Source organism: Hypanus sabinus, unplaced genomic scaffold, assembly GCF_030144855.1.
Source record: "Hypanus sabinus isolate sHypSab1 unplaced genomic scaffold, sHypSab1.hap1 H_6, whole genome shotgun sequence".
NCBI classification, from domain to species: domain Eukaryota; kingdom Metazoa; phylum Chordata; class Chondrichthyes; order Myliobatiformes; family Dasyatidae; genus Hypanus; species Hypanus sabinus.
The window spans coordinates 399,381-426,965 of record NW_026779047.1 but is presented as its reverse complement, the minus strand read 5'-3'; the positions used below and the strand labels follow the sequence as shown (position 1 = coordinate 426,965).

The window sequence follows — 27,585 nt, the reverse complement described above, 5'->3', positions numbered from 1 at the left end:
ACCCATCACTGCCCTTGTCCTTCACCCATCACTGCCCTTGTCCTTCACCCATCACTGCCCTTGTCCTTCACCCATCACTGCCCTTGTCCTTCACCCATCACTGCCCTTGTCCACCCATCACTGCCCTTGTCCTTCACCCATCACTGCCCTTGCCCTTCACCCATCACTGCCCTTGCCCTTCACCCATCACTGCCCTTGTCCTTCACCCATCACTGCCCTTGTCCTTCACCCATCACTGCCCTTGTCCTTCACCCATCACTGCCCTTGCCCTTCACCCATCACCCATCACTGCCCTTGTCCTTCACCCATCACTGCCCTTGTCCTTCACCCATCACTGCCCTTGTCCACCCATCACTGCCCTTGTCCACCCATCACTGCCCTTGTCCTTCACCCATCACTGCCCTTGTCCACCCATCACTGCCCTTGCCCACCCATCACTGCCCTTGCCCTTCACCCATCACTGCCCTTGCCCTTCACCCATCACTGCCCTTCACCCATCACTGCCCTTGCCCTTCACCCATCACTGCCCTTGCCCTTCACCCATCACTGCCCTTGTCCTTCACCCATCACTGCCCTTGCCCTTCACCCATCACTGCCCTTGCCCTTCACCCATCACTGCCCTTCACCCATCACTGCCCTTGTCCTTCACCCATCACTGCCCTTGTCCTTCACCCATCACTGCCCTTGTCCTTCACCCATCACTGCCCTTGTCCTTCACCCATCACTGCCCTTGTCCACCCATCACTGCCCTTGTCCACCCATCACTGCCCTTGTCCTTCACCCATCACTGCCCTTGTCCACCCATCACTGCCCTTGCCCTTCACCCATCACTGCCCTTGCCCTTCACCCATCACTGCCCTTGTCCACCCATCACTGCCCTTGTCCTTCACCCATCACTGCCCTTGCCCTTCACCCATCACTGCCCTTGTCCTTCACCCATCACTGCCCTTGTCCTTCACCCATCACTGCCCTTGCCCTTCACCCATCACTGCCCGTCCTTCACCCATCACTGCCCTTGTCCTTCACCCATCACTGCCCTTGTCCTTCACCCATCACTGCCCTTGCCCTTCACCCATCACTGCCCTTGTCCTTCACCCATCACTGCCCTTGTCCTTCACCCATCACTGCCCTTGTCCTTCACCCATCACTGCCCTTGTCCACCCATCACTGCCCTTGTCCTTCACCCATCACTGCCCTTGTCCTTCACCCATCACTGCCCTTGTCCACCCATCACTGCCCTTGCCCTTCACCCATCACTGCCCTTGTCCTTCACCCATCACTGCCCTTGTCCACCCATCACTGCCCTTGTCCTTCACCCATCACTGCCCTTGCCCTTCACCCATCACTGCCCTTGTCCTTCACCCATCACTGCCCTTGCCCTTCACCCATCACTGCCCTTGCCCTTCACCCATCACTGCCCTTGCCCTTCACCCATCACTGCCCTTGCCCTTCACCCATCACTGCCCTTGTCCTTCACCCATCACTGCCCTTGCCCTTCACCCATCACTGCCCTTGTCCTTCACCCTTCACCCATCACTGCCCTTCACCCATCACTGCCCTTGCCCTTCACCCTTCACCCATCATTGCCCTTGTCCTTCACCCTTCACCCATCACTACCCTTGCCCTTCACCCATCACTGCCCTTGCCCTTCACACATCACTGCCCTTGCCCTTCACCCATCACTGCCCTTGCCCTTCACCCATCACTGCCCTTGTCCACCCATCACTGCCCTTGACCTTCACCCATCACTGCCCTTGCCCTTCACCCATCACTGCCCTTGCCCTTCACCCATCACTGCCCTTGCCCTTCACCCATCACTGCCCTTGTCCACCCATCACTGCCCTTGTCCTTCACCCATCACTGCCCTTGCTCTTCACCCATCACTGCCCTTGCCCTTCACCCATCACTGCCCTTGCCCTTCACCCATCACTGCCCTTGTCCACCCATCACTGCCCTTGTCCTTCACCCATCACTGCCCTTGTCCACCCATCACTGCCCTTGCCCTTCACCCATCACCCATCACTGCCCTTGCCCTTCACCCATCACTGCCCTTGTCCTTCACCCATCACTGCCCTTGTCCTTCACCCATCACTGCCCTTGTCCTTCACCCATCACTGCCCTTGTCCTTCACCCATCACTGCCCTTGCCCTTCACCCATCACTGCCCTTGTCCTTCACCCATCACTGCCCTTGTCCTTCACCCATCACTGCCCTTGTCCTTCACCCATCACCCATCACTGCCCTTGTCCTTCACCCATCACTGCCCTTGCCCTTCACCCATCACTGCCCTTGTCCTTCACCCATCACCCATCACTGCCCTTGCCCTTCACCCATCACTGCCCTTCACCCATCACTGCCCTTGCCCTTCACCCATCACTGCCCTTGCCCTTCACCCATCACTGCCCTTGTCCTTCACCCATCACTGCCCTTGCCCTTCACCCATCACTGCCCTTGCCCTTCACCCATCACTGCCCTTGTCCTTCACCCATCACTGCCCTTGTCCTTCACCCATCACTGCCCTTGCCCTTCACCCATCACTGCCCTTGTCCTTCACCCATCACTGCCCTTGTCCTTCACCCATCACTGCCCTTGCCCTTCACCCATCACTGCCCTTGCCCTTCACCCATCACTGCCCTTGTCCTTCACCCATCACCCATCACTGCCCTTGTCCTTCACCCATCACTGCCCTTGCCCTTCACCCATCACTGCCCTTGCCCTTCACCCATCACTGCCCTTGTCCTTCACCCATCACCCATCACTGCCCTTGTCCTTCACCCATCACTGCCCTTGCCCTTCACCCATCACCCATCACTGCCCTTGCCCTTCACCCATCACTGCCCTTGCCCTTCACCCATCACCCATCACTGCCCTTGCCCTTCACCCATCACTGCCCTTGCCCTTCACCCATCACCCATCACTGCCCTTGCCCTTCACCCATCACCCATCACTGCCCTTGTCCTTCACCCATCACTGCCCTTGCCCTTCACCCATCACCCATCACTGCCCTTGTCCTTCACCCATCAGTGCCCTTGCCCTTCACCCATCACCCATCACTGCCCTTGTCCTTCACCCATCACTGCCCTTGTCCTTCACCCATCACTGCCCTTGCCCTTCACCCATCACTGCCCTTGCCCTTCACCCATCACCCATCACTGCCCTTGCCCTTCACCCATCACCCATCACTGCCCTTGCCCTTCACCCATCACTGCCCTTGCCCTTCACCCATCACCCATCACTGCCCTTGCCCTTCACCCATCACCCATCACTGCCCTTGTCCTTCACCCATCACTGCCCTTGTCCTTCACCCATCACTGCCCTTGTCCACCCATCACTGCCCTTGCCCTTCACCCATCACTGCCCTTGCCCTTCACCCATCACTGCCCTTGCCCTTCACCCATCACTGCCCTTGTCCTTCACCCATCACTGCCCTTCACCCATCACTGCCCTTGTCCTTCACCCATCACTGCCCTTGTCCTTCACCCATCACTGCCCTTGCCCTTCACCCATCACTGCCCTTGCCCTTCACCCATCACTGCCCTTGCCCTTCACCCATCACTGCCCTTGTCCTTCACCCATCACTGCCCTTGTCCTTCACCCATCACCCATCACTGCCCTTGTCCTTCACCCATCACTGCCCTTCACCCATCACTGCCCTTGCCCTTCACCCATCACTGCCCTTGCCCTTCACCCATCACTGCCCTTGTCCTTCACCCATCACTGCCCTTGCCCTTCACCCATCACTGCCCTTGTCCTTCACCCATCACTGCCCTTCACCCATCACTGCCCTTGTCCTTCACCCATCACTGCCCTTGCCCTTCACCCATCACTGCCCTTGTCCTTCACCCATCACCCATCACTGCCCTTGCCCTTCACCCATCACTGCCCTTGCCCTTCACCCATCACTGCCCTTGTCCTTCTCCCATCACTGCCCTTGTCCTTCACCCATCACTGCCCTTGTCCTTCACCCATCACTGCCCTTGTCCACCCATCACTGCCCTTGCCCTTCACCCATCACTGCCCTTGTCCTTCACCCATCACCCATCACTGCCCTTGCCCTTCACCCATCACTGCCCTTGTCCTTCACCCATCACTGCCCTTGTCCTTCACCCATCACTGCCCTTGCCCTTCACCCATCACTGCCCTTGTCCTTCACCCATCACTGCCCGTCCTTCACCCATCACTGCCCTTGTCCTTCACCCATCACTGCCCTTGCCCTTCACCCATCACTGCCCTTCACCCATCACTGCCCTTGCCCTTCACCCATCACTGCCCTTGCCCTTCACCCATCACTGCCCTTGCCCTTCACCCATCACTGCCCTTGTCCTTCACCCATCACTGCCCTCGCCCTTCACCCATCACTGCCCTTGTCCTTCACCCATCACCCATCACTGCCCTTGCCCTTCACCCATCACTGCCCTTGCCCTTCACCCATCACTGCCCTTGTCCTTCACCCATCACTGCCCTTGTCCTTCACCCATCACTGCCCTTGTCCACCCATCACTGCCCTTGTCCTTCACCCATCACTGCCCTTGTCCTTCACCCATCACTGCCCTTGTCCTTCACCCATCACTGCCCTTGTCCTTCACCCATCACTGCCCTTGTCCTTCACCCATCACTGCCCTTGCCCTTCACCGATCACCCATCACTGCTCTTGCCCTTCACCCATCACCCATCACTGCCCTTGCCCTTCACCCATCACTGCCCTTGTCCTTCACCCATCACTGCCCTTGCCCTTCACCCATCACTGCCCTTGTCCTTCACCCATCACTGCCCTTGTCCTTCACCCATCACTGCCCTTGTCCTTCACCCATCACTGCCCTTGTCCTTCACCCATCACTGCCCTTGTCCTTCACCCATCACTGCCCTTGTCCTTCACCCATCACTGCCCTTGTCCTTCACCCATCACTGCCCTTGTCCTTCACCCATCACTGCCCTTGTCCTTCACCCATCACTGCCCTTGTCCTTCACCCATCACTGCCCTTGTCCTTCACCCATCACTGCCCTTGTCCTTCACCCATCACTGCCCTTGTCCTTCACCCATCACTGCCCTTGCCCTTCACCCATCACTGCCCTTGTCCTTCACCCATCACTGCCCTTGTCCTTCACCCATCACTGCCCTTGTCCTTCACCCATCACCCATCACTGCCCTTGTCCTTCACCCATCACTGCCCTTGCCCTTCACCTATCACCCATCACTGCCCTTGCCCTTCACCCATCACTGCCCTTCACCTATCACTGCCCTTGCCCTTCACCCATCACTGCCCTTGCCCTTCACCTATCACTGCCCTTGTCCTTCACCCATCACTGCCCTTGCCCTTCACCCATCACTGCCCTTGTCCTTCACCCATCACTGCCCTTGCCCTTCACCCATCACTGCCCTTGTCCTTCACCCATCACTGCCCTTGCCCTTCACCCATCACTGCCCTTGTCCACCCATCACTGCCCTTGTCCTTCACCCATCACTGCCCTTGTCCTTCACCCATCACTGCCCTTGTCCTTCACCCATCACTGCCCTTGTCCTTCACCCATCACTGCCCTTGTCCTTCACCCATCACCCATCACTGCCCTTGTCCTTCACCCATCACTGCCCTTGCCCTTCACCCATCACTGCCCTTGCCCTTCACCCATCACTGCCCTTGTCCTTCACCCATCACCCATCACTGCCCTTGTCCTTCACCCATCACTGCCCTTGCCCTTCACCCATCACTGCCCTTCACCCATCACTGCCCTTGTCCTTCACCCATCACTGCCCTCGCCCTTCACCCATCACTGCCCTTGTCCTTCACCCATCACCCATCACTGCCCTTGCCCTTCACCCATCACTGCCCTTGCCCTTCACCCATCACTGCCCTTGTCCTTCACCCATCACTGCCCTTGTCCTTCACCCATCACTGCCCTTGTCCACCCATCACTGCCCTTGTCCTTCACCCATCACTGCCCTTGTCCTTCACCCATCACTGCCCTTGCCCTTCACCCATCACTGCCCTTGCCCTTCACCCATCACTGCCCTTGTCCTTCACCCATCACTGCCCTTGTCCTTCACCCATCACTGCCCTTGTCCTTCACCCATCACTGCCCTTGTCCTTCACCCATCACTGCCCTTGCCCTTCACCCATCACCCATCACTGCCCTTGCCCTTCACCCATCACCCATCACTGCCCTTGCCCTTCACCCATCACTGCCCTTGTCCTTCACCCATCACTGCCCTTGCCCTTCACCCATCACTGCCCTTGTCCTTCACCCATCACTGCCCTTGTCCTTCACCCATCACTGCCCTTGTCCTTCACCCATCACTGCCCTTGCCCTTCACCCATCACTGCCCTTGTCCTTCACCCATCACTGCCCTTGTCCTTCACCCATCACTGCCCTTGTCCTTCACCCATCACTGCCCTTGTCCTTCACCCATCACTGCCCTTGTCCTTCACCCATCACTGCCCTTGTCCTTCACCCATCACTGCCCTTGCCCTTCACCCATCACTGCCCTTGTCCTTCACCCATCACTGCCCTTGTCCTTCACCCATCACTGCCCTTGTCCTTCACCCATCACCCATCACTGCCCTTGTCCTTCACCCATCACTGCCCTTGCCCTTCACCTATCACCCATCACTGCCCTTGCCCTTCACCCATCACTGCCCTTCACCTATCACTGCCCTTGCCCTTCACCCATCACTGCCCTTGCCCTTCACCTATCACTGCCCTTGTCCTTCACCCATCACTGCCCTTGCCCTTCACCCATCACTGCCCTTGTCCTTCACCCATCACTGCCCTTGTCCTTCACCCATCACTGCCCTTGCCCTTCACCCATCACTGCCCTTGCCCTTCACCCATCACTGCCCTTGTCCTTCACCCATCACCCATCACTGCCCTTGTCCTTCACCCATCACTGCCCTTGCCCTTCACCCATCACTGCCCTTGCCCTTCACCCATCACTGCCCTTGTCCTTCACCCATCACCCATCACTGCCCTTGTCCTTCACCCATCACTGCCCTTGCCCTTCACCCATCACTGCCCTTCACCCATCACTGCCCTTGCCCTTCACCCATCACTGCCCTTGCCCTTCACCCATCACTGCCCTTGTCCTTCACCCATCACTGCCCTTGTCCTTCACCCATCACTGCCCTTGTCCTTCACCCATCACTGCCCTTGTCCTTCACCCATCACTGCCCTTGCCCTTCACCCATCACTGCCCTTGCCCTTCACCCATCACTGCCCTTGTCCTTCACCCATCACTGCCCTTGCCCTTCACCCATCACTGCCCTTGCCCTTCACCCATCACTGCCCTTGTCCTTCACCCATTACTGCCCTTGTCCACCCATCACTGCCCTTGTCCTTCACCCATCACTGCCCTTGTCCTTCACCCATCACTGCCCTTGTCCACCCATCACTGCCCTTGTCCACCCATCACTGCCCTTGTCCTTCACCCATCACTGCCCTTGTCCACCCATCACTGCCCTTGTCCTTCACCCATCACTGCCCTTGCCCTTCACCCATCACTGCCCTTGTCCTTCACCCATCACTGCCCTTGTCCTTCACCCATCACTGCCCTTGTCCTTCACCCATCACTGCCCTTGTCCTTCACCCATCACTGCCCTTGCCCTTCACCCATCACTGCCCTTGTCCTTCACCCATCACTGCCCTTGCCCTTCACCCATCACTGCCCTTGCCCTTCACTCATCACTGCCCTTGTCCTTCACCCATCACTGCCCTTGTCCTTCACCCATCACTGCCCTTGCCCTTCACCCATCACTGCCCTTGTCCTTCCCCCATCACTGCCCTTGCCCTTAAAGCCTATCGCTTATAAAGTCCTGTTTGCAGCAATGTAAATATTAACATTTCACCCCAGCAAAAAACTTAATTTGTGAAACATTTCCCAATCCTGTCCATATCAAAATGCTTGACAACTTCTGTCTCAAATACCAGCTTCTTATTTTCAGATCTTCTGGGCTTAGATTGTTTGAACCTTAGACTTTCCACCCCTTGACCTCTGACTCACGAACCCCTTTATCTCTGCTTCTTCACTCCTGAGCTTTCTTCTTTAGCCCTGGCCCTTTGACATTCATACCACTTGCCCCCTTGACCCCTGAACCACCAAAGCCTTTATCATTGGCCACTTGACCTTGAAGCACTTGGCCCTTGACCCCTAACCCATTGACTCCTGAACCATTCGCTTCTTCACCCCTGGTTCATTGGCCACTTTGTTCATAGTCACTTGACCCTTGAACTATTTACCCTTTGCCCTTGGCTCATCAACTCATTGTGCTCTTTATATCTGGCGCCTTGATGTGAGCCCGTAGCCCCTTTACCCATGACCCTTTAAACCCAAGCCCAGATGCCTGCTCTGTGACCAACTAGGCATAATTCTTTAGACCATAAGATATAGGAGCGAAAATGGGCCATTTGGCCCATCGTCTGCACCTCCGTTTAATCATGGCTGGTTGATTTTTCTCTTTCAGCCAAATTCTCCTGCCTTTTCTCCGTAACCTTTGCCATTCTTACTAATCAAGAACCTATCAGCCTCTGCTTTAAATACACTCTATGACTTGAACTTCACAGCCATCTTTAGAAATATATTGCACAGATTCACCACCATCTGGCTGAAGAAATTCCCCCTCATCTCTGTTCTAAAAGTATTGTATTCTGAGGCTGTGCCCTCTGGTCTAGTTTCTCCCATTATTGGGATCACTTTTTCCACATCTCCTGCATCTAGGCCATTCAATATGCAGTAGTTTTCAATGAGACTCCTCCCCCTCATTCTTCTACACTACTGTGAGTACAGGTCCAGAGCCATCAAACTCCACATATATTAATCCTTTCATTCCCAGGATATTTCTCGTGATCCTCCTCTGGACCCTCTCCATGCTAGCATATCCTTTCTTGGACATGGGGCCTAAGACTGGGCAGCAAAATTCCTGCCTGTTCACAGAAACTTCAGACAAAACACCCTCAATGTAAGCTTTAAGCAAGTCAGTCTGAGTTCCTACAGGGAGCCAGATTGTATTGTGGATCCTAGTTTTGGATATACGACAGAAACTTTGAGACAGAAAGCTACTGACAGTAATAAGTGCTTAGAGGGTTTGAAACAGACTGTAACAGTGACACTAACCACATGCCAGTGGCTGATTGTTTGCGATAGGCAGCAATGACTAAAGCGTGCAACAGCTATTTTTATCAGAATTAAAATAACCACAGGATTGTGGGGATGCGATTCAGAGAACATGTCATGGCTAAATCTGGTCCGAGGGAACTGTGAAATATCAAAGGTCACCTGAATTGCTTTGTTTCTGTTCTGGAATTGAGTTAAAGAGGGACAATGCTGAGTTTGTCTGCATTTGAGTAGGGGTTGAGTCTATAGGTATTGGGCTGGGACCGGAATATCCAATCAGAATGATGAGTTACTGCACAGACACTCTGATTGGGCTGCATCAGGCAGCACACTTGACCAACAAACCACATGTCCCTTGACCCTCAGCCCATATGCCCACCGCTCTAGTTTGACCCAAGGTTGACTGTAGGCTGCCTTGACCCCTGATCCATTAACCCCCGCCTCGTGTCCTACTGAAAATAATGCCAGTCTGTCTACCCTCCCATAGATACCTTAGAAATCTTCCTCAACGTGTCCAATGAGGAAAGGCTGAGTGAGCTAGAGGTTCTCTCTTTGGAATGAAGGACAATGAGATGCGACGATAGCGATGTACAAAATGATAGAAGGCATTGACAGAATGGGCAGCCAGGATTTTTTTCCTCAGGCTGGCGGTGACTAGTACCAGAGACGTTGCTTTAATATGACTGGGGGAAAGGATGAAGTGCATGTCAGAGGTAGGTTTTTGTACACAGAGTGTGGTGTGTGAGTGGGACACACTGCAGGGGCAGTTCTACAGAGCTCTGGGTAAAAAGCTGGGCAGGAAGTTAGACACCATCTCGAAGATCACCCAGGCCAGAAGCTTTCTTCAGGGTTTTTAATGAGAAAAACTTGTGAAGCTGCAGGAAGTTAAATAAAATACATCTTAGATTCAATCCAGAATTGCTGAATATACTGACATGATTGATAATTCTCACAATGCGTGTTAAACAAGGTACCACACACATGCATATAGCTGTGCCTTGGACGAGAGTGGAACTGTGGTGCAACGTTCCTTCAAAGTACATCTAGTATTCCAAAAGATTGAGACTCATATTGCTGTTTCAAGGGCAACTAGAGAGTGGATGGAGATGGTTGTTTTTCTACTGTGAGTGCCTCAAGTCAAAATCCAAATTAATCTGTGCAGGAAGTGATGCTAAAATAAAACTTACGAACAGAAAGTGATGTTTGTACCATACGAGCTCCACACGCGTGAACAGCGCCTCTGGAGGCAGAACACTCCCCAGCTGACATCCATGATGTCAAACTTAATGACTGAAGCCAAAACTCAAAACAATTTTTTGAGCTCAGTTTTAAGATGCTGGGAATAGGTACAGAGGAGATGTCAGGGGTAAGCTTTTACACAGAGAGTGTGAGTGTGTGGAATGGACTGCCGGCAACGGTGGCGGAGGCGGAAATGATGGGGTCTTTTAAGTGACTCCTGGACAGGTCCCCGGAGCTTAGAAAAACAGAGGAATATGGGTAATCCTAGGTAATTTCTATGGTAAGTGCATGTTCAGCACAGCATGGTGGGCCGAGGGGTCAGGATTGTGCTGTAGGTTTTATGTACTATGTTCAAATGGTTAGTCTTTGGCGAAAGAAGGACAGTCTCAGAGACTAGTCTTGAAACAATCTTACTGCACAGTCTAGAACCGTTCTCACTTCGAAAATGCCATCCTCGATGACTTACTTGCCCGTGGTAATGCCCGATGAGCAGACCGGCGACACGCTGTTCACCCAGGATGACGATTGAGTGAGGGAACTCTGATGTGACCTGTGCGTGGCTGTAGCCAGGCAGAGTCAGGAAAGGGATGGGGTTGGATTGGGTGAGGGAACTCTGATGTGACCTGTGCGTGGCTGTAGCCAGGCAGAGTCAGGAAAGGGATGGGGTTGGATTGGGTGAGGGAACTCTGATGTGACCTGTGCGTGGCTGTATCCAGGCAGAGTCAGAAAAGGGATGGGGTTGGATTGGGTGAGGGAACTCTGACGTGACCTGTGTGTGGCTGTAGTCAGGAAAGGGATGGGGTTGCATTGGGAGAGGTTCCCGCTTTGTGACAGGCTTCTCTTCCTCTGCATGCACCTGTCCTTGAGCAGCATGAAGGACCTTTGACTGATGAGGTTGCTCTGTGCTGATCGGATGCTCATGGATGTGCCACCAAGACTACTCCTACAATCTTCACTTCGGCAGAGCCAATGGCAGCCCGAGGTGCTGGCCCCGAATCACAGTTGTATCTGGGTCCAAGTGTCAATACATTCTTGGCTCAACTGTCTGGGGCTCAACTGGTGCGGCACCATGTCCATTTGTGTTCTGCAGTGTATTGCCGGCATTCCCCGCTGCTCTCCCCAGATTTCCCATCACTCCCCACCTCTGCCTTCTCCACATTCGCACTGACCGTGCATCACGGTCTCTCTGGTCGCCATGGTAGTGTAGCAGATTATGGCATGGGGCATACTGGAGCTTGGAGTTCAATTTCACCACATTTCTGAAAGGAGTTTCTGTACAGCCACCCTCTGGGATGCATGGATTCTCTGGATCCTCTGGTTTCCTCCCACAGTCCAAAGAGGTACCCGGCGGGTTGATGGATGATTGTAAATTGTTCTGTGGTTAGGTTAGGGCTAATTGGGTTTGTCAGGGGTCGCTGGGATGGCCAGGCTCGAGGAACAGAACGACCCGCTCCACACTGTATTGCTACACAAAATGAAATCCCCATGGGCAGGATCAGACCGCTGACTCTGGAGCCATGAGAAAGTGGCTCTGACCACGGTCCCACTGCGTCCCACATCAGTTCAGATCAACTTCGATTTCAACCGACTTCAGACCAAGCAGTATTCATTTGCCATGTACACTCCTTTGTCCCTTGCAAGGTCACCCGTTAAACTCCCTTAACCCCACACCCACAGCCTATCGCCCCTTTATTCTCTATTTCTTCACATCGCACCTTTCCTTGACTCCTTAAAACATGTCCCAGTCTTTCATTTTTCTCAGCTTGACACCACAGAGGACACAGCAGCCCACAAACAACACATCACTCTCTCCACACACAGGACAGAGCGGCCCACACAAAACACATCACTCACTCTACACACAGGACACAGCCCACACACAACACATCACTCTCTCCACACACAGGACACAGCCCACACACAACACATCACTCACTCCACACACAGAACACAGCCCATACACAACACATCACTCACTCCACACACAGGACACAGCTCACGCACAACACATCACTCTCTCCACACACAGGACAGAGCGGCCCACACACAACACATCACTCACTCTACACACAGGATAGAGTACACACACAACACATCACTCTCTCCACACACAGGACAGAGCGGCCCACACACAACACATCACTCACTCTACACACAGGACACAGCCCACACACATCACTCACTCTACACACAGGACACAACCCACACACATCACTCACTCCACACACAGGACATATCTCACGCACAACACATCACTCACTCTACACACAGGACACAGCCCACACACAACACATCACTCACTCTGCACACAGGACACAGCCCACACACAACACATCACTCACTCCACACACAGGACACAGCCCACACACAACACATCACTCACTCCACACACAGGACACAGACCATACACAACACATCACTCATTCCACACACAGGACACAGCCCACACACAACACATCACTCACTCCACACACAGGACACAGCCCACACACAACACATCACTCTCTCCACACACAGGACAGAGCCCACACACAGACACATCACTCTCTCCACACACAGGACACAGACCATACACAACACATCACTCACTCTATACACAGGACACAGCTCACACACAACACATCACTCACTCTACACACAGGACACAGCCCACACACAACACATCACTCACTCCACACACAGGACACAGCTCATGCACAACACATCACTCACTCTACACACAGGACACAGCCCACACACAACACATCACTCACTCCACACACAGGACACAGCCCACACACAACACATCACTCACTCCACACACAGGACACAGCCCACACACAACACATCACTCACTCCACACACAGGACACAGCTCACGCACAACACATCACTCACTCTACACACAGGACACAGCCCACACACAACACATCACTCACTCTGCACACAGGACTCAGCCCACACACAACACATCACTCACTCCACACACAGGACACAGCCCACACACAACACATCACTCACTCCACACACAGGACACAGCCCACACACAACACAACACTCACTCCACACACAGGACACAGCCCACACACAACACATCACTCACTCTACACACAGGACACAGCCCACACACAACACATCACTCACTCTACACACAGGACACAGCTCACACACAACACATCACTCACTCCACACACAGGACACAGACCATACACAACACATCACTCATTCCACACACAGGACACAGCCCACACACAACACATCACTCACTCCACACACAGGACACAGCCCACACACAACACATCACTCTCTCCACACACAGGACAGAGCCCACACACAGCACATCACTCTCTCCACACACAGGACACAGCCCACACACAACACATCACTCACTCTACACACAGGACACAGCTCACGCACAACACATCACTCACTCCACACACAGGACACAGACCATACACAACACATCACTCATTCCACACACAGGACACAGCCCACACACAACACATCACTCACTCCACACACAGGACACAGCCCACACACAACACATCACTCTCTCCACACACAGGACAGAGCCCACACACAGCACATCACTCTCTCCACACACAGGACACAGACCATACACAACATATCACTCACTCTACACACAGGACACAGCTCACACACAACACATCACTCACTCTACAGACAGGACACAGACCATACACAACACATCACTCACTCTACACACAGGACACAGCTCACACACAACACATCACTCACTCTACACACAGGACACAGCCCACACACAACACATCACTCTCTCCACACACAGGACACAGCCCACACACAACACATCACTCACTCCACACACAGGACACAGCCCACACACAACACATCACTCTCTCCACACACAGGACAGAGCCCACACACAACACATCACTCTCTCCACACACAGGACACAGACCATACACAACACATCACTCTCTCCACACACAGGACACAGACCACACACAACACATCACTCTCTCCACACACAGGACACAGCCCACAAACAACACATCACTCACTCTACACACAGGACACAGACCATACACAACACATCACTCTCTCCACACACAGGACACAGCTCACGCACAACACATCACTCACTCCACACACAGGACACAGACCATACACAACACATCACTCTCTCCACACACAGGACACAGCTCACGCACAACACATCACTCTCTCCACACACAGGACACAGCTCACGCACAACACATCACTCACTCCACACACAGGACACAGCCCACACACAACACATCACTCACTCCACACACAGGACACAGCCCACACACAACACATCACTCTCTCCACACACAGAACACAGCTCACGCACAACACATCACTCACTCCACACACAGGACACAGACCATACACAACACATCACTCTCTCCACACACAGGACACAGCCCACACACAACACATCACTCACTCCACACACAGGACACAGACCATACACAACACATCACTCACTCTACACACAGGACACAGCTCACACACAACACATCACTCACTCTACACACAGGACACAGCCCACACACAACACATCACTCTCTCCACACACAGGACACAGCCCACACACAACACATCACTCACTCCACACACAGGACACAGCCCACACACAACACATCACTCTCTCCACACACAGGACAGAGCCCACACACAACACATCACTCTCTCCACACACAGGACACAGACCATACACAACACATCACTCTCTCCACACACAGGACACAGACCACACACAACACATCACTCTCTCCACACACAGGACACAGCCCACAAACAACACATCACTCACTCTACACACAGGACACAGACCATACACAACACATCACTCTCTCCACACACAGGACACAGCTCACGCACAACACATCACTCACTCCACACACAGGACACAGACCATACACAACACATCACTCTCTCCACACACAGGACACAGCTCACGCACAACACATCACTCACTCCACACACAGGACACAGCCCACACACAACACATCACTCACTCCACACACAGGACACAGCCCACACACAACACATCACTCACTCCACACACAGGACACAGACCACACACAACACATCACTCTCTCCACACACAGGACACAGCCCACACACAACACATCACTCACTCCACACACAGGACACAGCCCACACACAACACATCACTCACTCCACACACAGGACACAGACCACACACAACACATCACTCTCTCCACACACAGAACACAGCTCACGCACAACACATCACTCACTCCACACACAGGACACAGACCATACACAACACATCACTCTCTCCACACACAGGACACAGCCCACACACAACACATCACTCACTCCACACACAGGACACAGACCATACACAACACATCACTCTCTCCACACACAGGACACAGACCACACACAACACATCACTCTCTCCACACACAGGACACAGCCCACACACAACACATCACTCACTCTACACACAGGACACAGACCATACACAACACATCACTCTCTCCACACACAGGACACAGCTCACGCACAACACATCACTCACTCCACACACAGGACACAGACCACACACAACACATCACTCTCTCCACACACAGAACACAGCTCACGCACAACACATCACTCACTCCACACACAGGACACAGACCATACACAACACATCACTCTCTCCACACACAGGACACAGCCCACACACAACACATCACTCACTCCACACACAGGACACAGACCATACACAACACATCACTGTCTCCACACACAGGACACAGCCCACACACAACACATCACTCTCTCCACACACAGGACACAGCCCACATACAACACATCACTCACTCCACACACAGGACACAGCCCACACACAACATATCACTCACTCCACACACAGGACACAGCCCACACACAACCCATCACTCACTCCACCAGTGATGCTCAGTAACTGCAGTGGGCACCATCTACCGGGTTCCCTGCAGCTACTCAGCAAGACTGCTTGTACAGTTCTTTCCAAACCCAGCACAGGTGGAATGCAGACAGCACACAGATTGTGGGCTGAAGGGTCTTCTCCTGTGTTCTCTGACTCTTTGGCACTGTAACCACGGATGAAGTTACTGGCAGAATGTAGAGCATATAGTAGCATGTAGAATTATCTGCCACAGTACAAACCTTTTGGCTCGCAATGTTGTTCTGATCTCTTAGCCTATTTCAAGATCAAACTAACTCTTCCATAAGTCTCCACTTTCCTTTCATTCATGTGCCTCTCTAAGAGTGTCTCAGATGTCCCTAATGTCCCTAATGTATCTCCCTCTACCACTACATTTTGGCTCTCAAGACCCTGTTCGTTTTGTACACATTGCTGATGTGGGTAATCATTTCTCACACAGATTCTGCTCAGGAAACTCAGAAGGTGCAACAGCATCTGTGGGAGGAAAGGTTTTTAGACATTTCAGATTGAAACCCTGTATCAGGACTGGGAGTGGAGAGGGGAGAAGGCCTTTGTAAGGAGGAGAAGGGGGTTTGCTGAGAACGGAGTCTTGGTAGATGAGGGTCAGTTGGTTCCAAGTAAGGGCAGGGAGCTGAGACAGTGGTACGTGACTGATAAATGAAAGCAAACGCTTTAATGCACCCCTCGTACCATACAGATGACTCTTGATCTCCCAATCTACCTTGCAATCACATCCATTCCTCTCCCGACACACAGAGGGCAAGTTATGACCCACCAACCTACATACTAACCCGCCAATTTACACTTGCTTTGTGTGTGGCAGGGAGCCCCAGGGAGAACCCCACTCAGTCACAAGGTGAATGTGCAAATTCCACACAGACACATACACTGAAATTAACTCCCCTTCCTTTTGACTCAGCTAAAGTATCCTGCAATCAACAATGGTTTTGGTTCTAAATATTACTGCATTAATTTTATGTTATTAGTGAAGTTCACTTCAGCTGGTTTGGTTGGAGCTGTTAAAATTCTAAGGAAACAGTATGCTCTTCCATTGGTTGCACTCAGCAAAACTGATGCTCATTTCTCATTGGCATTTGCTTCAAAATACTGCTCAATTTGTTCAGTATACAACATCCAGTTATCTGTTGTGCAGTCAAACACATCTAACTTTCCAATGAGGCCAGCCATTTCTGCTTCCTTGTTATTTATTATTATTATCACACAGTACTCACTTTTATAAATCCGTGAATTTCATCCATTTTCTGTCTTTTTTTTAACTTGACCTCTTTCTCCCTTTGTGAAGAAAAAATGTGCTGCACTTGTTTTTAAACTCGAATGGCTCTTTTCCTGCAGACCATTAGGCTTCTGACCTCCTTGCTGCATTGTATTCAAAGTGTCACTGGTTAATCTGTTCTGTACCTTACAACATTTGATAATAATGCACTTCAGTTTGTTATTAAAGTGTGATTCATCTGTAAATTTTATTCCTACCTTCATAAGTTATTGTGTGTTATGTGTACTATTGTGCTTTGCACCCTTGTTTGGGGAAACTCTCCTTGGTCCAGCCAGGTACAGGTAACCATTATAACTGACATTTTGAAGGCAAATTCTGCCAGATTCATCAGGGATAAAATGTTGTTTCATTGGTTATACACATGTAAATAATTAACTGACAATAAACATGACTTGACCTGTCTTGACTTCCTCTCCCCTTGTGAAGGAAAAAAATAATGTGCTGCACTTTAACAGGTAGTTTGTTTTAAAACTTAGTCATCACCACTGTGATGTTTCATAGCTCCAAAATCTAATTGAGAGGGAAACACGGGAGCACAGGATAACATGTGCACGTGCTGAGTTTCACTTTGTGTGAGGCGAGCAAATATGACGTGGTGGTGTAATGATGTACGCCATTCAAGAATTATGTAAAGAAACAAAGAATGCGTAATCAAATATTTACAATATGTTTCAGATATTGCTGAAATATTGAATGTACGACAGTGGAGATTTTATATTTTATTTAGGGATACGGCACGGTAACAAGTCTTTCTCGCCTTCTAGTCCAATGAGCCCCACTACATCCATATGACCTATTAACCCGTCCATTTTTGGAATGTGGAAGGAAACAGCAGCAGAGTGAGTGGGAAGGTTGAGCAAGCTGGGGCTTTTCTCTTTGGATCAAAGGAAGATAAGCGGAGACGATAGACTTTAGAGATGATAAGGGGCATAGACAGAGTGACAGCCAGTGTATTTTTCCCAGGGCAACAGTGACTAATTTGAGAGGACAAAACTTTAAGGTGGTTGGAGGAAAGTGTAGGTGGGTTGCCAGAGGCAGGTCTTTTACACAGAGAGTGCAGTGCACTGCTGGAGTTGGTGGTAGAGACTGATACAATAGAGACATTATACAAGGATGAAATTACAATGGAGGGCTAGGTGGGAGGAAAAAGCAAGATTGATGTTTGAGTAGTTTAAAGAGTTGAAACAACATCATGGGTAGAGGGGCCTAGACTGTGTTGTATAGATTAGAGAGTATTCCCTACGTTCTATGCTAGATTGAAATTGGAGTCGTTTCAAACCTTGGTACAACATTGTGAGCTGTAGGACCTCTGCTGTTCTATGTTTGATGTTCATTTGCCACCTCCTCATTCCTCGCAGATATTTCCAGATCCACTGGAGAGCGCCGAGGAGTATTCCAAGGGTATTAAAGGACGGCTGCCTTCCATTGTCATTGAGCCAACTGATAACAGCGAGGTAGAGAGCGGTGAGCTGCGTTGGCCACCAGAGGATTTTGAAGATGGGGGCAACAACTTCGAGCCAGTCAGCGAGGCAGACAGTCCCCTCGGTACTTATCCAGATCCCAGTGAGGCCTTGCCACAAGGTAAGGATCTTTTCAGTCAGCTGATACTTAAATAGCTAAGGCTTAGAAAGCTAAGGACTGAGTGGAGGCAGATAGATGTAATGGTTAGTATGGGCATGATGGGCCAAATGGCCTGTCCTGTGCTGTACAACTCTAGATCTTACAGAATGTTTCAGCATTATATACCTCTGTTTAGGCCACATCTGAAATATTGCATTCAGTTCTGGTTGCAACGTTATAGGAAGGATGTTGAAGGTTTGGAGAAGGTACAGAAGAGGTGACTGAGTTACTGCCTGCATTAAAGATGAGGAGTTTGGACAAACGTGGGCTGATTTCTCTGGAGTGGTGAAAGCTGAGCGGAGATCTGATAGATGTTTATAAGATAATGAGAGGCATAGATAGCATCTTGTCTCCCCGGGTTGAAATGTCTAATAGCAGAAAGCGTGTATTTAAGGGAAGAATAGGTAGGTTCAAATGGGATATGAGGGGTAATGGTGAGTGCTGGGAATGCTCCACCTGGGGGAGGGGAGACAAGTCTAATAAAAGGGTTCAAGAGGCACATAAATCTCAGGAAAATAGAAGATTATGAACATTCTACAGTCAAGATGAATTAGTTTAGTTAGGAATTTGATTATTAATTTTGTTACTTCAGCACAACATTGTGGGCCGAAGAGCCTCTTCCTCTGTTGTACAGTTCTGTGTTCTAACTCCATTATCCAGGGGTGTGGATACTTCCTGTGTTGTACTATTCTGTGTTCTAACTCCATTAACCAGGTGTGAGGAGACTTCCTGTGTAGCTCTGTTTGTATTCTACCTCCAATATCCAGGGGTGTGGAGACTTCCTGTGTTGGACTGTTCGGTGTTCTAACTCCATTATCCTGGGGTGTGGAGACTTCCTGTGTAGCTCTGTTTGTATTCTACCTCCAATATCCAGGGGTCTGGAGACTTCCTGTGTTGGACTGTTCTGTGTTCTAACTCCAATATCCAGGGGTGTGGAGACTTCCTGTGTTGTACTGTTCTGTGTTCTAACTCCATTATCCAGGGGTGAGGAGAATTCCTGTGTTGGACTGTTCTGTGTTCTAACTCCATTATCCAGGAGTGTGGAGTCTTCCTGTTTTGTACTGTTCTGTGTTCTAACTCCATTATCCAGGGATGAGGAGACTTCCTGTGTTGTACTGTTCTGTTCTAACTCCATTATCCAGGGGTGTGGAAAATTCCTGTGTTGTACTGTTCTGTGTTCTAACTCCATTATCCAGGGGTGAGGAGAATTCCTGTGTTGGACTGTTCTGTGTTCTAACTCCATTATCCAGGAGTGTGGAGTCTTCCTGTTTTGTACTGTTCTGTGTTCTAACTCCATTATCCAGGGGTGTGGAGACTTCCTGTGTTGTACTGTTCTGTGTTCTAACACCAATAACCAGGAGTGTGGAGACATCCTCTGTTGTACTGTTCTGTGTTCTAACTCCAATATTCAGGGGTGAGGAGAATTCCTGTGTTGTACTGTTCTGTGTTCTACCTCCATTATCCAGGGGTGTGGAGACTTCCTGTGTTGTACTGTTCTGTGTTCTAACTCCATTAACCAGGTGTGAGGAGACTTCCTGTGTAGCTCTGTTTGTATTCTACCTCCAATATCCAGGGGTGTGGAGACTTCCTGTGTTGGACTGTTCGGTGTTCTAACTCCATTATCCAGGGATGAGGAGACTTCCTGTGTTGTACTGTTCTGTTCTAACTCCATTATCCAGGGGTGTGGAAAATTCCTGTGTTGTACTGTTCTGTGTTCTAACTCCATTATCCAGGGGTGTGGATACTTCCTGTGTTGTACTGTTCTGTGTTCTAACTCCATTATCCAGGAGTGTGGAGACTTCCTCTGTTGTGCAGTTCTGTGTTCTAACTCCATTATCCAGGGGTGAGGAGACTTCCTGTGTTGTACTGTTCTGTGTTCTAACTCCATTATCCAGGGATGTGGAGACATCCTGTGTTGTACTGTTCTGTGTTCTACCTCCATTATCCAGGGGTGTGGAGACTTCCTGTGTTGTACTGTTCTGTGTTCTAACTCCATTATCCAGGGGTGTGGAGACTTCCTGTGTTGTACTGTTCTGTGTTCTACCTCCATTATCCAGGGGTGTGGAGACTTCCTGTGTTGTACAGTTCTGTGTTCTAACTCCATTATCCAGGGGTGTGGATACTTCCTGTGTTGTACTATTCTGTGTTCTAACTCCATTAACCAGGTGTGAGGAGACTTCCTGTGTAGCTCTGTTTGTATTCTACCTCCAATATCCAGGGGTGTGGAGACTTCCTGTGTTGGACTGTTCGGTGTTCTAACTCCATTATCCTGGGGTGTGGAGACTTCCTGTGTAGCTCTGTTTGTATTCTACCTCCAATATCCAGGGGTCTGGAGACTTCCTGTGTTGGACTGTTCTGTGTTCTAACTCCAATATCCAGGGGTGTGGAGACTTCCTGTGTTGTACTGTTCTGTGTTCTAACTCCATTATCCTGGGGTGTGGAGACTTCCTGTGTAGCTCTGTTTGTATTCTACCTCCAATATCCAGGGGTCTGGAGACTTCCTGTGTTGGACTGTTCTGTGTTCTAACTCCATTATCCAGGGGTGTGGAGACTTCCTGTGTTGTACTGTTCTGTGTTCTAACACCAATAACCAGGAGTGTGGAGACATCCTCTGTTGTACTGTTCTGTGTTCTAACTCCAATATTCAGGGGTGAGGAGAATTCCTGTGTTGTACTGTTCTGTGTTCTACCTCCATTATCCAGGGGTGTGGAGACTTCCTGTGTTGTACTGTTCTGTGTTCTAACTCCATTAACCAGGTGTGAGGAGACTTCCTGTGTAGCTCTGTTTGTATTCTACCTCCAATATCCAGGGGTGTGGAGACTTCCTGTGTTGGACTGTTCGGTGTTCTAACTCCATTATCCAGGGATGAGGAGACTTCCTGTGTTGTACTGTTCTGTTCTAACTCCATTATCCAGGGGTGTGGAAAATTCCTGTGTTGTACTGTTCTGTGTTCTAACTCCATTATCCAGGGGTGTGGATACTTCCTGTGTTGTACTGTTCTGTGTTCTAACTCCATTATCCAGGAGTGTGGAGACTTCCTCTGTTGTGCAGTTCTGTGTTCTAACTCCATTATCCAGGGGTGAGGAGACTTCCTGTGTTGTACTGTTCTGTGTTCTAACTCCATTATCCAGGGATGTGGAGACATCCTGTGTTGTACTGTTCTGTGTTCTACCTCCATTATCCAGGGGTGTGGAGACTTCCTGTGTTGTACTGTTCTGTGTTCTAACTCCATTATCCAGGGGTGTGGAGACTTCCTGTGTTGTACTGTTCTGTGTTCTACCTCCATTATCCAGGGGTGTGGAGACTTCCTGTGTTGTACAGTTCTGTGTTCTAACTCCATTATCCAGGGGTGTGGATACTTCCTGTGTTGTACTATTCTGTGTTCTAACTCCATTAACCAGGTGTGAGGAGACTTCCTGTGTAGCTCTGTTTGTATTCTACCTCCAATATCCAGGGGTGTGGAGACTTCCTGTGTTGGACTGTTCGGTGTTCTAACTCCATTATCCTGGGGTGTGGAGACTTCCTGTGTAGCTCTGTTTGTATTCTACCTCCAATATCCAGGGGTCTGGAGACTTCCTGTGTTGGACTGTTCTGTGTTCTAACTCCAATATCCAGGGGTGTGGAGACTTCCTGTGTTGTACTGTTCTGTGTTCTAACTCCATTATCCTGGGGTGTGGAGACTTCCTGTGTAGCTCTGTTTGTATTCTACCTCCAATATCCAGGGGTCTGGAGACTTCCTGTGTTGGACTGTTCTGTGTTCTAACTCCAATATCCAGGGGTGTGGAGACTTCCTGTGTTGTACTGTTCTGTGTTCTAACTCCATTATCCAGGGGTGAGGAGAATTCCTGTGTTGTACTGTTCTGTGTTCTAACTCCATTATCCAGGGGTGAGGAGAATTCCTGTGTTGGACTGTTCTGTGTTCTAACTCCATTATCCAGGAGTGTGGAGACTTCCTCTGTTGTGCAGTTCTGTGTTCTAACTCCATTATCCAGGGGTGAGGAGAATTCCTGTGTTGTACTATTCTGTGTTCTAACTCCATTAACCAGGTGTGAGGAGACTTCCTGTGTAGCTCTGTTTGTATTCTACCTCCAATATCCAGGGGTCTGGAGACTTCCTGTGTTGGACTGTTCTGTGTTCTAACTCCAATATCCAGGGGTGTGGAGACTTCCTGTGTTGTACTGTTCTGTGTTCTAACTCCATTATCCAGGGGTGAGGAGAATTCCTGTGTTGGACTGTTCTGTGTTCTAACTCCATTATCCAGGAGTGTGGAGTCTTCCTGTTTTGTACTGTTCTGTGTTCTAACTCCATTATCCAGGGGTGTGGAGACTTCCTGTGTTGTACTGTTCTGTGTTCTAACACCAATAACCAGGAGTGTGGAGACATGCTCTGTTGTACTGTTCTGTGTTCTAACTCCATTATCCAGGGGTGAGGAGAATTCCTGTGTTGGACTGTTCTGTGTTCTAACTCCATTATCCAGGGGTGTGGAGAATTCCTGTGTTGTACTGTTCTGTGTTCTAACTCCATTATCCAGGGGTGTGGAGAATTCCTGTGTTGTACTGTTCTGTGTTCTAACTCCATTATCCAGGGGTGAGGAGAATTCCTGTGTTGGACTGTTCTGTGTTCTAACTCCATTATCCAGGGGTGTGGAGACTTCCTGTGTTGTACTGTTCTGTGTTCTAACTCCATTATCCAGGGGTGTGGAGAATTCCTGTGTTGTACTGTTCTGTGTTCTAACTCCATTATCCAGGAGTGTGGAGACTTCCTGTGTTGTACTGTTCTGTGTTCTAACACCAATAACCAGGAGTGTGGAGACATCCTCTGTTGTACAGTTCTGTGTTCTAACTCCATTATCCAGGGGTGTGGAGAATTCCTGTGTTGTACTGTTCTGTGTTCTAACTCCATTATCCAGGAGTGTGGAGATTTCCTCTGTTGTGCAGTTCTGTGTTCTAACTCCATTATCCAGGGGTGAGGAGAATTCCTGTGTTGTACTGTTCTGTGTTCTAACTCCATTATCAAGGGGTGAGGAGACTTCCTCTGTTGTACTGTTTTTGTTCTAACGCCTCTATCCAGGGGTGAGGCAGATTCCTCTGTTAGAACCATAGAACACAACAGCACAGTGCAGGCCCTTCAGTCCTCCATGTAGTGCCGACCGATATTATCCTTAAAGTGTACTAAACCCACACTAGCGCATAAATCTACATTTTGCTTTCATCCGTGTGCCTGTCCAAGAGGCTCATAAATACGCCAAATGTTTTAACCTCCACCACCATTTCCAGGCAAGTCATTCCAGGCACTCACAACCCTCTATTTAAAATACTTACCCCTGATGTCTACTCTAATCTTCCCTTTCTTAATTTTGTACATATGCCCTCTGGTGTTTGCTATTGGTGCCCTAGGAAAGAGGTACTGACTCTCCACCCTATCTATGCCTCTCATCATCATGTAGAGCTTGTACCTTGTACTTTTGTACTGTTCCGTGCTTTAACTCCATTATCCAAGGGTGAGGAAAATTCCTGTGTTGTACTGTTCCGTACTCTAACTCCATTATCCAGGGGTGAGGAGACTTCCTGTGTTGTACTGTTCTGTGTTCTAACTCCATTATCCAGGAGTGTGGAGACTTCCTGTGTTGTACTGTTCTGTGTTCTAACTCCATTATCCAGGAGTGTGGATACTTCCTCTGTTGTACTGTTCTGTGTTCTAACTCCATTATCCAGGGGTGAGGAGACTTCCTGTGTTGTACTGTTCTGTGTTCTAACTCCATTATCCAGGAGTGTGGAGACTTCCTCTGTTGTGCAGTTCTGTGTTCTAACTCCATTATCCAGGGGTGAGGAGACTTCCTGTATTGTACTGTTCGGTGTTCTAACTCCATTATCCAGGGGTGAGGAGAATTCCTGTGTTGGACTGTTCTGTGTTCTAACTCCATTATCCAGGGGTGTGGAGACTTCCTGTGTTGTACTGTTCTGTGTTCTAGCACCAATAACCAGGAGTGTGGAGACATCCTCTGTTGTACTGTTCTGTGTTCTAACTCCAATATTCAGGGGTGAGGAGAATTCCTGTGTTGTACTGTTCTGTGTTCTACCTCCATTATCCAGGGGTGTGGAGACATCCTGTGTGGTACAGTTCTGTGTTCTAACTCCATTATCCAGGAGTGTGGATACTTCCTGTGTTCTACTGTTCTGTGTTCTAACTCCATTATCCAGGGGTGAGGAGACTTCCTGTGTTGAACTGTTCTGTGTTCTAACTCCATTAACCAGGGGTGTGGAGAATTCCTGTGTTGTACTGTTCTGTGTTCTAACTCCATTATCCAGGAGTGTGGAGACTTCCTGTGTTGTACTGTTCTGTGTTCTAACTCCATTATCCAGGAGTGTGGAGACTTCCTCTGTTGTGCAGTTCTGTGTTCTAACTCCATTATCCAGGGGTGAGGAGACTTCCTGTGTTGTACTGTTCTGTGTTCTAACTCCATTATTCGGAGTGGGGGGGAGACTTCTTGTGTTGTACTGTTCTGTTCTATAATCCAGGGGTGAGGAGACTTCCTGTGTTCTAATGTTCTGTGTTCTAACTCCATTATCCAGGGGCGAGGAGACTTCCTGTGTTGTACTGTTCTGTGTTCTAACTCCATTATCCAGGGGTGAGGAGACTTCCTGTGTTGTACTGTTCTGTGTTCTAACTCCATTATCCATGGGTGAGGAGACTTCCTGTGTTGTACTGTTCTGTGTTCTAACTCCATTATCCAGGGGTGTGGATACTTCCTGTGTTGTACTGTTCTGTGTTCTAACTCCATTATCCAGGGGTGAGGAGACTTCCTGTGTTGTACTGTTCTGTGTTCTAACTCCATTATCCAGGGGTGAGGAGACTTCCTGTGTTGTACTGTTCTGTGTTCTAACTCCATTATCCAGGGGTGTGGAGACTTCCTGTGTTGTACTGTTCTGTGTTCTAACTCCATTAACCAGGTGTGAGGAGACTTCCTGTGTAGCTCTGTTTGTATTCTACCTCCAATATCCAGGGGTGTGGAGACTTCCTGTGTTGGACTGTTCGGTGTTCTAACTCCATTATCCAGGGATGAGGAGACTTCCTGTGTTGTACTGTTCTGTTCTAACTCCATTATCCAGGGGTGTGGAAAATTCCTGTATTGTACTGTTCTGTGTTCTAACTCCATTATCCAGGGGTGTGGATACTTCCTGTGTTGTACTGTTCTGTGTTCTAACTCCATTATCCAGGAGTGTGGAGACTTCCTCTGTTGTGCAGTTCTGTGTTCTAACTCCATTATCCAGGGGTGAGGAGACTTCCTGTGTTGTACTGTTCTGTGTTCTAACTCCATTATCCAGGGATGTGGAGACATCCTGTGTTGTACTGTTCTGTGTTCTACCTCCATTATCCAGGGGTGTGGAGACTTCCTGTGTTGTACTGTTCTGTGTTCTAACTCCATTATCCAGGGGTGTGGATACTTCCTGTGTTGTACTGTTCTGTGTTCTAACTCCATTATCCAGGGGTGAGGAGACTTCCTGTGTTGTACTGTTCTGTGTTCTAACTCCATTATTCAGTGGTGTGGAGACTTCCTGTGTTGTACTGTTCTGTGTTCTAACTCCAATATCCAGGGGTGAGGAGACTTCCTGTGTTGTACTGTTCCTGTTCTAACTCCATTATCCAGGGGTGAGGAGACTTCCTGTGTTGTACTGTTCTGTGTTCTAACTCCATTATCCAGGGGTGAGGAGACTTCCTGTGTTGTACTGTTCTGTGTTCTAACTCCATTATCCAGGGGTGAGGAGACTTCCTGTGTTGTACTGTTCTGTGTTCTAACTCCAATATCCAGGGGTGAGGAGACTTCCTGTGTTGTACTGTTCCTGTTCTAACTCCATTATCCAGGGGTGAGGAGACTTCCTGTGTTGTACTGTTCTGTGTTCTAACTCCATTATCCAGGGGTGAGGAGACTTCCTGTGTTGTACTGTTCTGTGTTCTAACTCCATTATCCAGGGGTGAGGAGACTTCCTGTGTTGTACTGTTCTGTGTTCTAACTCCAATATCCAGGGGTGAGGAGACTTCCTGTGTTGTGCAGTTCTGTGTTCTAACTCCATTATCCAGGGGTGAGGAGACTTCCTGTGTTGTACTGTTCTGTGTTCTAACTCCATTATCCATGGGTGAGGAGACTTCCTGTGTTGTACTGTTCTGTGTTTTAACTCCATTAACCAGGTGTGAGGAGACTTCCTGTGTAGCTCTGTTTGTATTCTACCTCCAATATCCAGGGGTGTGGAGACTTCCTGTGTTGGACTGTTCTGTGTTCTAACTCCATTATCCAGGGGTGAGGAGAATTCCTGTGTTGTACTGTTCTGTGTTCTACCTCCATTATCCAGGGGTGTGGAGACTTCCTGTGTTGTACAGTTCTGTGTTCTAAAACTCCA

General features: G+C 50.0%; 1 protein-coding gene across 2 annotated transcripts in view; it reads left to right on the top strand.

Annotated features, from left to right (window-relative positions):
- Window positions 1-27,585, top strand: part of LOC132386075 (protein LBH-like) — a 109,075-nt gene that overhangs the window by 43,093 nt on the left and 38,397 nt on the right. For both annotated transcript variants that reach the window (XM_059958365.1, XM_059958366.1), the window contains one exon: window positions 18,928-19,150. In XM_059958365.1, coding sequence (XP_059814348.1) covers window positions 18,928-19,150 — 223 coding nt within the window. The remainder of the gene's footprint in view (window positions 1-18,927; window positions 19,151-27,585) is intronic.